Here is a 17948-nt window from a genome sequence, read left to right as displayed (position 1 = left end):
GTATGCATAATAGCACACAAAGTGATTATAAGGTTGATGTACAAGCAGGGAAGCAGTAATATTGACAGTATGGCCAGTATGACACTGTATGTGGTGAAGTAGCAGCTACGGATGAGTATTTAGTGTCTACAATGACACAGAGGGTTTAAAGCGCCACTAATACCGGAGCACTTCCTGTGTGCTAAGCCTGTTTATATAATGCCCGCCTGGCCCCGTCCCACAGCGGCCCATAAATACACCCGGCTCTGACGCACAGCATCGGGCCACCACTGGCCAACTGCTGGCCTGGTATTAACCCGCTAGTAGCCCAAAGTGGGATTTTCTCACAGGTTCAATGGTAGGTGTCCAGTCTGAGAATTTGGGTTAGCTCAGCTCCACACAAGATCCATATGCATACACACACACACACACACACACACACACACACACTCACACACACACACACACACACACACACACACAAACACCACCCATGAAACGTTTTAATACACCCAGCTCATTCCTGTTTACATGACCATTTCCAACCACTCTGTGTCCTTTACAGTCAAACAGGCTGTTTATGTTACTGTGCCATAAAGAAGGATATACTGTATGTATATGGCCTATGTTCAGATTGGCTGCCTGCTTTGTTGCCTCATTCAATAAGCAGTCCGAATCGAAACACTCCTTATACCCTGAAAACTGATCGTATAACTGACTGTATAACAAAACAAATGGGCGGGGCTAAACTTCTCTAAGATACTTTTATTTAGGCAAAATTCACAAAACTAAAGTATTTAACATGCACACATACCTACAGTTATGGTGGCAGTTCTCAGCATGCGACTCCACGTTTAATGCTGCAGTATTTTAACATGTGACCACAGCCAATCAAAATCCATATACTAATGAGTTCATGTATATTAATGACCAATTCTCAGTGCCAGCTTGGGTGCAGAAATTGACTGCAAATATCAGAATCAGCACCACGGATTCCAAATAAGGAATCAGAACTACTGTTTAGTAACATACAGCAACAAATACAGAAAAAACCAAACACTTTCTGGACTAAAGTATTGGGACACCTGCTCATTCACTGTATCTTCTGAAATCAAGGTATTAAAGGGTATTAAAAATATGAGTTTATTCTGGTTATGTTGGAGTAACCGTCTCTACTGTCCAAGCAAGGCTTTCTACTAAGTCTTAAAACATTGCCATGTGCCTTCATTAGAAGGTGTCCACAAACATTTATGTGTATAAATGTAGTGTATTAATACAAATATTTGTTAAGCAAGTCATTTCACTGTGGCGTTAAACTTAAAGTAAAACTTCCACCCACTGAGAAAAGTGACACCAAGTAGAAAAGAATTGAAAGTAAAAGCATCTACATACTTAGGAAGTCGCACTTTTCATGGTTGCGCTTAGTCCATGACTTTCATTCTTTTACATCATGACGGAGCAGAATTCTAGCTCTCCTCTGTACTTTTTAATCTGATTGGCTGAGTGAAGTCTTTTAAAAAATATTCAGTATGAAATTCTGCTATGTTCTAAAATCCTTAGTTGTCTCAACTGCAGAAGATGTTTTTATAATATTAATTCAACGGTTGACTGTATTTACCTGCATTAAGTCCTGCCTTTAACACCCAACATGTTTATGTTTTGTATTTGTAATCTTATTAGTAAGAACTGTAGTGAGAGTGGTAGTAGTGATATGTTTTTTACATTAGTGATGATGCGTCAGATGATGGACGTACTTACAGAGATAATTATAACGATAACAATATTTTTCATGCCGTTTTTTGACGCTCCCTAAAAGATAAGCAAATTCTGTTGTTACTGGCACATATATTTAAATTAAGAGTCCAGGTGTATGCGTACATGGTCTTTGGCATTATTCCAGACCAATACTGGCACAATAATTTACTTACATGATATTGTTTATCTCTGAATTCTGGTTGTTCTTTATCAATTTAGACCAAACAGTATGCAAGGGAATTGGAAAGGGGTGGGTCCCAAGGGTGGTTGCATACCCACCCACAACCCTCACCCCATGGCACCCACCCTTTTCCAATTCACTTGTATACTGTTTTGTCTAAACTGGTAAACTTTGACAAGTATTAGAAGCCAGTCTTACGGAAGAGGACAACAAAAAATGCCCCTAAGTGCTTTGCAGGCGGTGTGGCTTATCCAGAGTCAGTGCGATTGTCAGAGTGTGGCGTGCAATAAATATACCCTCACACAGCCTCCGTTTGCTCATGTGCATACTAAACCTCCTAAATCAAATCAAATCAAAAATGCATTAGAGTGTAAAAGCAGCAGCAGCGCTTAAACTGTGGGCTAGCTCCTTTTGCCGGTGTCGCTACCCTACTCTGTCTTAAAATGGAGGCTGAATAAATAACATGAATGGGATTCAGCTCTTATACGAGCTCTGCTGTGTCACTAAGCTCATTACCCAGAGTGCTCTGCTATGGGAAACTGGCCAACCATGGCCCTGCTAATGCTGTCAGGGCATATAAGGGGACACACACACACACACACACAGGATGTGCACTTGCACATCATACACACACAGACACAGAGACCTGCCTCAGTATTCTGTGCACATGTGGAAACACTTCAACTTGTGCTCTCTGTGTAAAAGCAGCATATTTAAAGTGTGGAGTGGAACTAACTGGGCAGTGGCACAGTTGTTGAGAGTGCAGGCTCTGGACTCTGGCACACTGGCTTTGACATAAAAAAACAACAACTACGAGGTTAAACATCCAGAAGACGCTACTAGACTGCAACTGCCAGCCTACTGTCACTCGCTTAGAATGACATATTATACACCTTTACTGTGGGAAAGTCTTTACACTATTGCGCCTATATCTGCCTATCTATCTATAAATCTATCTATCTATCTATCTATCTATCTATCTATCTATCTACCTATCTAACTGCCTATCTATCTATCTATCTATCTACCTATCTATCTATCTATCTATCTATCTATCTATCTAACTGCCTATCTATCTATCTATCTATCTATCTATCTATCTATCTGTCTGTCTGTCTGTCGATGGATCTATCTGCCTATCTATCTATCTATCTATCTATCTATCTATCTATCTACCTATCTAACTGCCTATCTATCTATCTATCTATCTATCTATCTATCTATCTATCTATCTATCTACCTATCTAACTGCCTATCTATCTATCTATCTATCTATCTATCTATCTATCTATCTATCTATCTATCTATCTACCTATCTAACTGCCTATCTATCTATCTATCTATCTATCTATCTATCTATCTATCTATCTAACTGCCTATCTATCTATCTATCTATCTATCTATCTATCTATCTGTCTGTCTGTCTGTCTGTCGATGGATCTATCTGCCTATCTATCTATCTATCTATCTATCTATCTATCTACCTATCTAACTGCCTATCTATCTATCTATCTATCTATCTATCTATCTACCTATCTAACTGCCTATCTATCTATCTATCTATCTATCTATCTGTCTGTCTGTCTATCTATCGATGGATCTATCTGTCTGTCTGTCTGTCTGCCTGCCTGCCTGCCTGCCTGCCTGCCTGCCTGTCTGTCTGTCTATCTATCTATCTATCTATCTATGGATCTATTTATCTATCTATCTGCATGAAAAAAAATAGTTTTAGTTTAGTATGTCTGTAAAAAGACAGTGTGGCACATTTTGCATGACGTGTAGAACTTACACACCTGGTCCTAGTAGATGCGCAAGGTCTACACTTAACATCAGAAATCATGCCTCTCGTCCAGTTGCTAACGGAGCACAGTGTACATATTCTGTTTCTGAATGCACTATACACCCCTGCTGACATCATCGCTTACTCATACATGTACAGACAGATATCTGAAAACCTTCATGTACAACAGACACATACACACACACACACACACAATCTTATGTCTACAGATGCCACTTTGCTTATTTACACTTCTGTCTGAGTGGTGAGTCATCACTGCTTCTAAATGAAGCCTGGACACGCTACCCCCGAGCCAATCTGTGCCAATTAAAGCGTTACTAACACACACGGGCAGCATCCTATTAGCTAGTTTGGGTCAAAGATATGCTAAAACTATGATGTGGACAAAATATTAGTATTTGAGTTCTGTTGTTACAGTTTTTAAGTAAGTTTGAAATTCTCAAAACAAATGGTCATGTACAGATGTCTGCTGTTTTCTGCATTATTATTAGCTTCTGTCATGCTTATTAAAATGGATTCTACTGTCTGTTGAACTGTCTCACCCTCCAAAACATTTAGGCTTTAGGCTATATGTTATCTTACAGTCGACTTTACATTTCTCACCCTGTTTTGAGAACTGCACTTGTTGTGATGCCAATGTAAATCATGATGTGAGAACTGCACCAAGTCGACTGAGAAAAACTGTAACTAGAGCTAGGCAATATGACGATATTTTATCATATTGTGATAGAAATATGCTCTTCTAGACATAATGAGGATACTGTTAGGGCTTAATAAACAATGATCAGCTGCAGGTTTCAATACTAACAGTGTAATTAGACTGGATTAATTAGATGACGAGCAGCAGACGTTGAATACAAATCACTGTATTCAGTACGGGAGAATATCTGAATAGCAGTTTATAAGAATCTGTCGCTACTGATGTTTTTAGTCTGTGATTACTTGTATTGTGATGAATCAAACAAGTCTTTAAATATCGTGATATAGTATTTTTATCATATCGCCCAGCCCTAACTGTAACATATTCTGATTGCAATTTGATATGTAATATGTAGGAAATACACTACTTAATCGACCAATCAAGCGCCGTAACAGTGCTAAAGTCGCATAGTTGTGCTGAGAATAAATGGAAAAAAATTATTATTATCCTGGCTTTGCCTTACGTTTGTTGTTGTTTATTTATTGGAGGGCTCACTGCATGTCGCACGGTGTCTCCAGACTAACACGAACCATATATATGGAGCAGCCCTACGTTCCAATGTAGAGAACAGTGCTAAGAGCACAGCATGTACTGTATCTCTAGCAGCAGAATGGCAGAGCTGCCTTGATTGCGCCCTCTTCCTCCTGACAGGCTTTTCCTTCATTTAAAGGCGATTAGCTTGTCTCTGGTGTGCTCTGATGCTGGCAATGCTTCAGTGCTTCTCTCTCGCTCTCTCTCTCTCTTTTTCTTTCTCTCTGACCGTCTCAACAGTGCTCTCATGCAAAAAGAACCTTTTATCTTGGCTGCTCTAAAGCGTCTGAGCAAACGCAGGCTGACGGGCTGATCCGCCGAGGTGTTTTACAAGAGAGCAAACACGTTCAGCCAGAGGATTTTCTGTGCTTTCTTCTGTCTCTAATATGATCTCTTTTTTTCCTCTAATTTAAGAATCGGTTTCATTGAATGTGAGCGTGCATATCGTCGCTGTTGCATCTTCAAGATGGCAACTTTTCAAGAGGAAAAAAAAAATCAGAAAACATCAGATTTCTCATCGTATGCTTCTTTAGTTTAGGGGGACATGGGACATGCAAAGCTAACATTGCTAACAAACTCCAGACTCACTCCCATGTACAAAAGTGTCTCTGCCCGTTCAAAACAGATCTTAGTCTGCTTAGAGCAGACAAACCGACACGGTTTAGGACACAGTATGACTTGCTTAAATTAAATAATCGGACATGTATTTATCAAGACTAGATTGGTGACAGTCCATGTCCAGTGTTTGTTAGCAGCCTTAGCATAGCATGTTCCATTCTGAACTAGAGATGCTCACATCACTTAGCTAACATGTCTTGGCTGACTGACTGTCTCTGGGCTCAGTGATTAAACATGTTCAATTGATTTTCCCACCAAACTTCTCCTTTAACTTAATGTAAGTCAATGTAGCAAAGGCATTTTTCCAAGGAATTCCACACCAAATATTTGTTCCAACAGCAGCAGTCCATGTTTCACATACACAGACAGTTATCATGCTTATTTGAAAACGATTTGCATCAAACTCATGCAAGACCGTCCACCGTCGAGAGGCAGCTGCATTCGGCAAATGGAAAGAGGTTCCTGGCAATAATTAAATAAAGATATAAAGGAATGGAAGGGACACCTCTCTGCTCGATTTTGCATCTGCCTACACGCGGGATATGATTTCACTGACACCAAAACAAGCCTCGTGCATTGCAGCGACGAACACCTGCTATAAAAAGAAAGGAATAAGAGAAAATGGAAGAAAGCGAGGCTCCTCCCTGGGGAACACCCGGCAGTGTTGTTTGAATTAGGGAGCCATTTTGTGCTGAGCTGTACAGAAGCAACACAAAGGCAGATAAATAAGGCAAGTCGGAAAACAGGAAAAAACAGATCAGCCCAAACATGCTCCCTTCTTTGCTTTCCTCCTCTCCAGCCTCTTTTCCCTTTTTCCTTCTCTCTCACTGGCCTGCAGCTGGCAGCTGGCTAACCTGTGCGTAGGCCTAAAGCACGGCTGTCAGCCTCAGATAAAACAGCTCCAGTCCCCAGGGGTCTTCCTTCTTTCAGCTCCGATCCAACTCCACAATGACCGAAGAATGAGACCAATTACTGGCTTAATGAAACGGCTACCAGTAAGACCCAATGCGGGACAATGACTCTTCATACAGGATCCTGCTTTGGCATTCACATGTGGGTAGGGGTGTTAGGATACACACTTCAATATTTTGATAGAAGATAATGCAGTGGTGTCTTAATCAGACTTAGGAGAACTCATGAGCACAAACCAGTCCACTGTAGTAGGGTCTAGAGAAGCAGTGGTTCTTAAAATGAAAATTCTAGTACAATATGGTGAACACAACGAAATTACGAAATACAGGGGTCACTGCACTGGAGTTAACCCTCTGGAGTCTGGAGGGCTGGAGAGCTTTATCTTCTCAAATGTGCCATTTAAGGCACTTGCATATTAGATAATACCCACATGTTTTATTTCAAAATGATCAGAACAATCTCTGAGCTCTCTGTAATGAGACCTCATGTGACCTAGAGAACCTAGTGAAGAGATACTCTGACCCTAATCCTGAAATAATAAATCTAAATAGTAATTCTTAATATTTCCTGCAAAAACTTTTACTCATGTGGATGAATTGATTTGGAGCTGGAAATGGCTTTATCAGAGTCTCAGCTTCACAAAAGTAGTGGAACACATGAATAAAATAGTATATAAACAGAAGATGGGTTTCTGAGTGTCCATTGGTCAGTTTGGTTGGTCACACAAAACACACAAAACACTGACAGACACACAAATCCACAAATTAGACAATTAGGCAATCGTCCTTAGAAAGGCACTTCCGTAGAAATCTATATGTTGTATGTCTGTATGTTGTCACATGACTAGGGAGGAATGTGCGAAGCTCAAAGACACACCCAAAACACTACTTCTCTAAACCTGAGTCTCTGTGGTGGCTCACGCTCCATGGCTGGGAGGCTAGCATCTTCTCTACTGGCTCTCGCTCCTTAGCTGGGATTACAGCATCTTCTCTTTGGTGCCGGCGAGAACTGAGCTTTTAAAGCTGCTGGGAGATCTCTTCCTTCTAAGCTACTGGCACAAAACAGCAAAACTGTAACTGTAACATTTTCTTTCTGTTCTTCTTATTTATTTCATTCATTATATTATTTCATAAAAGTCTTAAAAACTATGAAAGAAAAAAATGTATTAAATAGTAAACTCTTGGGCTTAAAAGGTTATGAAATTGAAAGACACTAATAAATGGTCATTTTAAAAATGGGGGCTAACTAACAAAATATATCAGCCAAGAGTGATGTGATATATTCTGTAACAGGCAGAAGGAAACTGCTGAATTGTGAATCAGTGAATGGCTGATTACTCAGCGGTTATGACAGAGGATTAATCCTGCAGTAGGATCTTTCTACTTCTGCGGACTTAATACACCCTAGTATTATTACTGTATCCCCCATTCACCCCTATACACCTCCAGCAAGCAGAACACAGTGGGTCTGTGGGTCTGTTTGAATGTAAAGGTACTGTATCTGATTTTGCTCATTTTCTTAAGGCCTGCTGATCCCAATATAACTCCAATATCATCACACATGCCTTATTCTTAAGGTTTCAATTTTAAGAGGGCAAGAACTGAATCACTTCCACTGAAAGAACTGAGAATCTGCTCCAAAAACAACAACAACAAGATCCAGTGGATGAATAACCAACTGTTACCAGGTTTAACCCGAGAAGAACGTGAGGAGCAAACGGCAAGCCAGTCACAGCCAACCAACTGAACGCTCGGCTTCAGGCTCAGTATCACTCTCGAAACTGAACAGTGGTAGCAGCTCTGAACCGAGATTTTTGTTGTTGTTGTTGTTGTTGTTGTTTTTGTTATTTCCTGCCAGACCGATCATACAAAACAACTTCCTATTGGCTGGCAGGTAAGCGGGAGGGGGGGGGGGGGGGGTTGGAACATGGTGACTGCGTTGACTCACCGGGTTGCCAGCTTGTGGCAGACGACTCCGCTGTCTGTGATGACCTCACTCAGGCGCAGCTCCAGGTGAACCTTTCCCTGTGGAGGAATGGGACGACGTTGCCACGGTTACACACACCACCCAACAAGAGAAAATGCAGAGAGAAAAAAAAAGAAAACAAAAAAAGTGAAGTGAGGGAGAGGGTGAAGAGAGGAAGAGTGCATGCTTTCTGAAAGCTTGTGGAGGATTCCGAAGATGCTTCTTTCTCCAGCAATAATGAGGGCACGGGTGCGAGAGAGAGATCTCGAACATGTGTGAAATGTACATAGACATAAGCCTCTAAAATAAACAAATCTACTAGGGCTGTGTATTGGCAAGAAGCTGGTGAAATGATAAAGGGGTTATGATTGGCTGTAATGCGATATATTGCGATACTGAAAGCAAGGGGATAAACAACATGCGATTTTTTTATACATCAAATATTTAGGAAATGTCATAGTCTGCCATAATCTTTGAACACCAATCATTCAAAATCAATAGTGTTATTAAAATATTAAAAATAATATCACAATACTTCAATATACTGGTATTTCCTTCCACCCCTAAAATCTAGCACATGAAAAAGCACTTGGCGTCCGTGAAAAATCTGAAGTCTGAAATCTCGATATTTTGTCAGGCCCCGTCAGGCTCGGGTGTAGTGAGCTTTCCTGAGTTAGTTTGTGTGTATAAGTCTGCATGTATGTGTGCGAATGTGTGCGAATGTGTGCGAATGTGTGCGTGCTTGCGTGCGAAAACCATTCCAAGGCTCTGAGAGCTGCACTGTCAAACGCCAGCCGACATCATCAATATGTAAATGGGCCTCGGCGGGCGGTTGGGGACTCTCTCTCTTTCTTTCCTTTTTTCTCACACACACCCAAAACAATGCGTTCTCTATGAGATGGGAGAGAGATGCTCTATCTTTCCACTCCATTTCAGCCCTCTCTCTATTTCTCTCTCTCTCGCACACATACCCTTCCTTTCTTCGCGCTGGCGAATGAATACGGCTGTGTTGCTGGAGATCCGCTTTAGGGCAAATCTAGCTGCCTGAATGCAGATGTTTCTTCAGGCTGGAGAGAGAATCTGTGTGTGTGTGTGTGTGTGAGCTCCATGCATTTTCTATGGTACTCATTCTCCCTGAAGTGATTTCGCAGAAGGCAAGGAGTCTTCAATGAAGTCAAGTGTTTCTGACAGGAGTTATTCAGACAGGTTCTTCTGCACTGAAGTGATGCACCTCATTTATTTCATCTCCAGCCTAAACACCCATTCCAGCTGTCACAGAATGCGTTTATTCAGTATCTGAAATTGTCCTCTGATGTCCGCATTCTTAAAAAAAGCTTCACTGTTTGTCCTTAGCTAGTTTGTAAATGTTAGAATCCTAAAGATACCTCTAAGCTTAGATCCTGCCAAATGAAGTCAGAGGTCAGTATGGAGACCACAATGCTTAACATACACTATACTCTTGGAAGAGGAGGGTCTTCAGTGTGGGTTTGAAGACAGCGAGCGGCTCTGCCGTTCGGACACCCAGGCCAACTTCGTTCCATCACTTTGGTGCCAGGACGTCTGGATGCTTGTCTACGTGAATCTTAAGGGATGGCGGGTCAAGCCGAGCCGTACCCGAAGCTGGAAGGGCTCTTGGTACAGATCGGCTTTTGACCATTGCCATTCTTGGCTTTGTAGGCCAGCGTCAGGGCTTTGAATGCTGATGCTGGGAGATACAGGAAGCCAGTGAAGAGAACGCAGCAGAGGAGTTACATGGCTGAACTTCAGCTGCAGATGATCAATTCAGTTCTTCTCCTCAATCAAGAGCAAACCGAACTGCATGTCTGAGGGTTAAATAAGACAGGCTCCTCCAAAATCCCCTCTAATGATGCTCTAATCATCTGCAGCTGATGTGCTGCACCTGATTCTAATTTGTGCATTTTCAGTAGTAATAAATGTGTGTGGGGGGCAGGGGGGTCTGACACACACAGACCTCACAGGAAAACTGCATTTCTGTGAATTACATTTACAGTTTATTATAACAGGACATTTCTGTTTTTCTGTGTTTAGTTATATTACCTCCATCTCCTAGTATTGTTCAAATGAAGATCAAATGTCCATAAAGACAAAGGTTTTTAGGGGGGGGGTCAAAATATTTTCACATGACTGTAAGTCTAGTTTAGCTCTAGTTACCTCAGTGCATTACTAAGAGCTTATAGGAGTGCAGAGCAGAAAGAATGGCACAGACAAAGGAAGACCGTTGACTTTAATCCAATTCCCTGTTTGTGGTCAATACACTCTCTGTTTGTTTGTCGTTTCGCTCTGCTCGCAGACCAGTGCACACACACACACACACGCAAACACAGAGGCTGCTGTTGTGCTGGGAAGAAGCGAGGGCGAGAGAGATACAAAAAAAGAAAGCAGTCACATGGCTCGCTTGCTTTTGTTTTGGGCAAGACTTGGAGGATTAACTGAACGAGTGTACACACCTGCACCTCCGAGTCTGCGCTGACGGGCTGCAGCTGAAACCAGGTGTCTTTGCCATGATACTTCTGCAGGTCCTCCTTCTTCACTGCCACCTTGCCTGGGGACACACAACAAACCACAAACACAGCTTTAACAGCCTGGCCAGACTGGACACGACACAGCAGCCCTGGCTCCAAAGCGGAATTTTCTCCTAACTCCAAATGTAAGTGGATGAGACGAGTTTTGCAACGGAGCGACGAGGATCATGTAGCTAATAAGCCATTAACAGTTAACGGCCTCAAACTAGAGCTGTTAAAAACCATGCTACGCATTCTCACAACACACAATCTGTAGCACACGGTTTGTTATGGCAGATTTGGACTCCTATACAACCAAACCGGCCAATGGACCATTCTTTGACTTTACCCAAAGCTCACACGTTATTTTTTTCTTTATTAGGACAAATTAGCACTGAATTCTTTACAAAAAATGTTTTTTAAAAGGTCGACTTTTCATTTGTGTGGGTTTCTGACTCAAAAGCATTGCAGTTTACTTTGACAACCATTTTTTTAGGTTTTGTGACTGAAAAAACACCATTAAGTATTGCATTCAGTGACAGGAGCATTAGTGAGGTCAGGATGTTGAATGATCACCACCCCACTTCGTCTCCCAACCCATCCCAAAAGTAATGAATCGAGCACTATCGTTCCAGAGAACACAGCCCCACTGCTCCATAGCTCAAAGCTAGGGCTTTTCTAGGTTTCTAATATTGGGGGGGGCTTTATACCCTTCTAGCCCACTCCTAGGATTAGGCATGGTGCCTACAGGTTCATGTAGATCTGTTCCAGAGAGTCCTATTCTACTGGTAATACTTCTCTATAGGGACTAGACAAGCTGTGTGTGTCTGTGTGCAACTTCAAATAGCTGAAAGCACTCATTAGAAGGGGTGTCCACAAACAATTGGACATATAGTGTATTACCAGACATTATTCCCTATAGAACAACAGTGCTTCTGTCTCTCCAGAAGAAATTCACATACTAGCAGCTGCTGTGTTTGGAGTAGCTGTGCTTTCTGTCTCTGTCTCTGTGTTGAAATGACTGCATGTGGCGATGGACGACGGTGCGATGCAGATTAAACTCTGGAGTATCCCTGTAATTATGCTCATTATCATAAACCTCCTGTTTTAGCTAGCACCAGAGAAACAGCAGAGGCACGGAGGGGAGGTTCGCCTGAGAAAGCACGCGAGAGAGAGAGAAAGAGAGAGAGAGAGAGAGAAAGCGTGCTGGCAACACATCTGCAGGTCCGTGTTGTAAGTCTTCTGCTACTGTGATGGAGTGCCTCTGGTTAAGGTGCGCTGATAAGCCAGTCAGTTGAAGTGCAGAGTACTGAAACCACAGAGCGCTTTCATAACCACATTCATTGGTTATGAATGACTACCAATATCTTTTATTAATAAAACTAATTGTAAGGGGTGGCTCTAGGGCAAGGCCTCCCCCTGCCACCAGGGGGAGGCCTCGAGTCACCCCAGCCAGTAATTGAGCCCAATTCCCTACACCTGGGCAGTAGGCTATATAGGCACACAGATCCAGTTGCCCCACTGCTGGATCTTTTGACTCTGGTAGTCTGTGTGCCTGTATTTTCTCGAGTGGAAGGCTGAGTGTGTGTCACTCTCCTTCGTGTGTGTCCCTCCCGAGTCTGTCTCCCGGTGTCTGTGTGTGTGTGCGTGTAGCACACATACACTCGTGTACCAGAGGAAGGCAGGAGTGTCTGTCTTCCCTGGTGTGTGTGTCTCTGTGTGTGTGTGTGTGTGTTTGCACACATACACTCGTGTTACAGAGGAAGGCAGGTGTCTGTCTTCCCTGGTGTGTGTGTCTCTGTGTGTGTGTGTGTGTGTGTGTTTGCACACATACACTCGTGTTACAGAGGAAGGCAGGTGTCTGTCTTCCCTGTAACTTTTCAGTTTTCTTGTTTCTTTTGGGAGATCCTTTTTGCCCTTCAGTTGTAGTTTCCTCTAGAGTTAAAGAGGTAGCCAGTACTCCCCTGGCGTCCTTTGTTTTCCCACCTTTATTTCGCGTTAGGCGCGACGTCTCCCCCTTTACATTTCTTTTGTTGGCCGCTTCGATAACTGCCGCTTTGGTGAAGCGGCAGAGCGTCGGTATCGTGACGCGGCGGCCTGGGTTCGAGTCCCCGGTGATTTATTTCTCGTTTCCATTTTGCCTGTTCTAAGATTAAAGACTCTGCACTTGGGCCCGTTGGTCACGTGATCGTGGTAGCTCACTTAGTAGCGCGCCGGCCCTCCAACACGGCGGCCTGGGTTCAAACCCCACTGTAAGTGAGCACCCCCATTACAGAAAGATCCAGCCAACGACATGGACCCAGCAGAGCCATTTGATCTAGAGCAGGCAAAGGTTGCTCTAGTTAGTCAGGGGGCAATTGTAGGGAGGCATGAGCAGGCCCTGCAGCAGATTCTTTCTCAGCTGCAGGGTCTGACAACTCTGGTAGCTCAGCTCACTGTCCAGCAACCCCCTGAACCTCCCCAGGAGGAGGCTGTGGCTGCCGGAGTAGCCGTAGCTGCTGAAGCAGCCGTAGTGCCTCGTGCTGAACCCTCTCTACCGACCCCAGAGCGCTACGCTGGTGAACCTGGAGGCTGTAGAGGGTTCCTCCTCCAATGTTCGCTGGCATTCGAGCAGCAGCCATCACGCTTTCCGTCTGAGCGTGCTAAGGTGGCGTATATCATCTCTCTCCTCACCGGTAGGGCATTAGCCTGGGCCACCCCGGTGTGGGAGTACCAACCTGATGTATGTGCCTCCGCGGCCCGGTTTGCGGCGGCTCTGTCACAAACCTTCGACCTCCCTGTCCGCGGAGACGAGGCGGGGTCCCGCCTCCTGCACCTGCGTCAGGGAAAAAGGTCGGTGGCTGATTACGCCATTGAATTCCGCACGCTATCGGCGGAGAGCGGATGGAATGCCAGCGCTCTCACCTCGGCTTTCCACCATGGCCTAAGTGAGGAGCTCAAGGATGAGCTGGCCTACCGTGACCCTCCCGCCTCCCTCGATCGGCTCATTGAGTTGGCCCAACGGGTTGGTAACCGTCTCGAGGAGAGGCGAAGGGCGCGGAGTGGCAAGGCCTCTCGAGCTCCTCAGGGCCCCCCTGCTGTCTCAGGCTCTTTTCGGGGGTTAGAAGAGCCTCCCGACAGTGGTGTCCAACCCATGCAGTTGGGGCACACTCGCCTGCCACGGCAGGAGCGCGAGGCCCGCATGCGCGAAGGCAGGTGCCTCTACTGTGGGGTCTCCGGACACCTCCGTTCTGCGTGCCCCGAACTCTCGGGAAACGCCAACGTCCGCCAGGGGAGGGGAGACCACTGACGGACCTGACAGTTCTCCCTCGGGCCCAGGGGGTGTTCCTCAATGCCACCCTAGTGTCAGGGTTGTCTGAGGTCCGCCTGCCTGCCTTTCTGGACTCTGGAGCGGCAGGGAACTTTTTAGATGCCGGCCTCGCCAGGAAGTTGGCTCTGCCGCTGGTCCCCTTGAGGGAGCCCATGCCCATAGCAGCCATAGATGGTCGGTCACTGGAGCCCGGGGTGGTGTCCCACCAAACCCACCCTCTCACGCTGCGAGTCGGTCCTCACACCGAGCTGATAGTGTTCTTCATTATCAGTGCTCCTGACTTGCAGTTGGTGCTGGGGTTCCCTTGGCTCCAGCGTCATAACCCTCATGTGGACTGGCTATCCCGGTCTGTCTTGGCATGGGGGCCAGTCTGTCAGTCCTCATGCCTCAAGACTCCTAGGGTTACTGTGGGTACTGACACCAGTCCCGAAGGTTTTGACTCCTCACGAGTCCCAAAGGAGTACTGGGACCTTCGGGAGGTGTTTAGTAAACGGCAGGCCCAGCTGCTGCCCCCCCACAGACCCTTTGACATTGCTATTGACCTCCTCCCTGGCACCACCCCCCCCAGGGGTAGGCTATTTTCGTTGTCGGCACCAGAGCGTCAGGCAATGGAGGACTATGTCCAGGAGGCCTTGGCCTTAGGGTTCATCCGGCCATCCACTTCCCCGGCTGGGGCTGGCTTCTTTTTTGTGGGGAAGAAGGATGGAGGGTTGAGGCCCTGTATTGACTACAGAGGCCTCAATAAAATAACGGTCAAAGACCGCTACCCGTTACCCCTCATGACCTCAGCCTTTGAGGCACTGCAGCAGGCCTCCATCTTCACCAAGCTGGACCTGCGCAGTGCCTACAACCTGGTCAGGGTCAAAGAGGGTGATGAGTGGAAGACGGCGTTCATCACTCCGTCTGGGCATTACGAAAACCTAGTCATGCCATTTGGTTTGATGAATGCGCCCGCCGTCTTCCAACGGTACATCAACGAGGTCCTCCGGGAGGCTTTGGACAGGTACGTGTACGTCTACTTGGATGACATTCTTGTCTATAGTAAATCCGTAGACGAACACGTCGCCCACGTCCGGCGGGTTCTCCAGTTGCTCCTGGAGAACCACCTGTTCATTAAACTGGAGAAATCACAGTTCCATGCGCAGTCAATCTCCTTTTTGGGCTTTGTTGTGTCCCACAACACTCTGCGCATGGACCCGGGCAAGATCAAGGCCGTGGAAAACTGGCCCAGGCCAACTTCTCTGCGCCTTGTCCAGCGCTTCCTGGGTTTTGCCAACTTCTTCCGAAGGTTCGTAAGGAATTTTGGCTCCGTGGCAGCCCCTTTGACCACTTTGACGAGGAAGACGTCAGGGGGGTTCGTTTGGTCCACGGAGGCCCAGGAAGCGTTCGATGCTCTAAGGCGCCTGTTGACCACGGCCCCAGTTCTCCAGTTGCCCGACCCGGACCTTCCATTCATCGTGGAGGTGGACGCCTCTGAGGTAGGCGTGGGTGCAGTTCTCTCCCAGCGGTCTGGTCCTGGCCAAAAGCTGCACCCCTGCGCCTACTTCTCCCACCGCCTTTCCCCGGCTGAACGGAACTACGATGTGGGTGACCGCGAATTATTGGCGGTTAAGCTTGCCTTAGAGGAGTGGCGGCACTGGCTTGAGGGAGCAAAACATCCCTTTCTGGTCTGGACGGATCACAAGAATTTGGCCTACATCCAACAGGCCAAACGTCTTAATCCGCGCCAGGCCAGGTGGGGATTGTTCTTCACTCGGTTCGATTTTGTGTTATCGTTCCGACCGGGCTCGAAGAACACCAAGCCCGATGCTCTCTCTCGCCAGTGGGAGCCCCCTCCTCTATCAAGCACACCCACGACTATAGTCCCCAAGGCCCGGATTGTGGCGCCCATCCGATGGGGACTGGAGGATGCGATCAAACGGGCCCACCTCACTGACCCTGATCCGGGTGGTGGCCCCCCGGATCGACTATACGTACCCGGGCCTGTAAGGGAACGGGTGCTTCAGTGGGGCCATGCATCCTCCCAGGCAGCACACCCAGGAGCTACACGCACGCTCGAACTTCTGCGCCGGCGATTCTGGTGGCCCGGCATGGAAGGCGACGTGCGTGCTCATGTAGCTTCCTGTTTGGTGTGCTCCCAATGCAAAGATCCCAGAACCAGGCCCACTGGTCTGCTGCTCCCTCTGGCTGTCCCCACGCGTCCTTGGTCCCACCTGTCCCTTGACTTTATCACAGGATTACCCCGATCACGTGGCAACACTGTGATTCTAGTCATTGTGGACAGGTTCTCCAAGGCCGGCTGCTTTGTGGCTCTCCCAAAGCTGCCGTCAGCTAAGGAGACAGCGGATCTAGTACTCAACCAGGTGGTTCGGGTTCACGGACTCCCCTCCGACATTGTGTCAGACCGTGGGCCCCAATTCACCAGCCGGTTCTGGGGTGCATTTTGCCGACTGTTGGGGGCAGAGGCCAGCCTCACATCTGGCTTCCACCCCCAGTCTAACGGCCAGACAGAGAGGGTCAATCAAGACCTGGAGCGCACCCTTCGCTGTCTGGCCTCCTCCTCGCCCTCTACCTGGTCTGACCAACTGATTTGGGCGGAGTACGCACACAACACCCTCTGGCACTCGTCCCTGGGAATGTCACCCTTTGAGTGCCAGTATGGGTACGCTCCGCCCATGTTCCCAGGACAGGAGGCAGGAGCCGGGGTTCGGTCGGCAGAACAGATGGTCAGGCGTTGTCGGAGAACCTGGCAGAAAGCCCGCAGGTCCCTCCTGTCTGCAGTAGCTGCTCAGAAGCGCTATGCGGACAGGAGGCGAAGGCCAGCTCCGACCTATCGTCCTGGGCAGCGGGTTTGGCTTTCGGCTAAGGATCTGCCCTTGCGTGGTGCTCCCCGCAAGTTGGCGCCTCGGTACATCGGCCCCTTCAAGATCCTTCGCCGGGTCAACCCCGTGGCCTACCGCCTTGCCCTTCCCCCTTCGATGCGTGTGAACCCCACCTTTCACGTGTCCCGCCTCAAGCCCGTCTTGTGTTCCGTGGGTCCTGTCGATCCGCCGGGCCCGCGTACGGTTGGCGGTGCGCCGGCCTACACGGTCAGGCGCCTTCTGGATGTCCGTCGGGTCCGGGGCGGGCTTCAGTATCTGGTGGACTGGGAGGGTTATGGCCCGGAGGAGCGGTCCTGGGTGCCCTCCCGCCACATTCTGGACCCCGAGCTCATCCGGGCGTTTCGTCGGGACCGTGCTGCTGGGTTAGGGACGTCGGGTGCCGCCCCTCGGGGGGGGGGTCCTGTAAGGGGTGGCTCTAGGGCAAGGCCTCCCCCTGCCACCAGGGGGAGGCCTCGAGTCACCCCAGCCAGTAATTGAGCCCAATTCCCTACACCTGGGCAGTAGGCTATATAGGCACACAGATCCAGTTGCCCCACTGCTGGATCTTTTGACTCTGGTAGTCTGTGTGCCTGTATTTTCTCGAGTGGAAGGCTGAGTGTGTGTCACTCTCCTTCGTGTGTGTCCCTCCCGAGTCTGTCTCCCGGTGTCTGTGTGTGTGTGCGTGTAGCACACATACACTCGTGTACCAGAGGAAGGCAGGAGTGTCTGTCTTCCCTGGTGTGTGTGTCTCTGTGTGTGTGTGTGTGTGTTTGCACACATACACTCGTGTTACAGAGGAAGGCAGGTGTCTGT

The 17948-nt window shown here is 47.1% G+C and overlaps 1 protein-coding gene across 2 annotated transcripts in view; it reads right to left on the bottom strand.

Moving 5' to 3' along the window:
* Positions 1–17948, bottom strand: part of rasa3 (RAS p21 protein activator 3) — an 86286-nt gene that overhangs the window by 30641 nt on the left and 37697 nt on the right. For both annotated transcript variants that reach the window (XM_072656796.1, XM_072656797.1), the window contains exons 4-5: positions 10911–11005; positions 8425–8501 (exon numbers count right to left, since the gene is read on the bottom strand). In XM_072656796.1, the coding sequence (XP_072512897.1) occupies positions 8425–8501; positions 10911–11005 (172 nt within the window). The remainder of the gene's footprint in view (positions 1–8424; positions 8502–10910; positions 11006–17948) is intronic.

The sequence above is a fragment of the Salminus brasiliensis genome, chromosome 15 (assembly GCF_030463535.1).
Source record: "Salminus brasiliensis chromosome 15, fSalBra1.hap2, whole genome shotgun sequence".
NCBI classification, from domain to species: Eukaryota; Metazoa; Chordata; class Actinopteri; order Characiformes; family Bryconidae; genus Salminus; species Salminus brasiliensis.
This window is presented reverse-complemented; position numbering and strand designations above follow the sequence as displayed.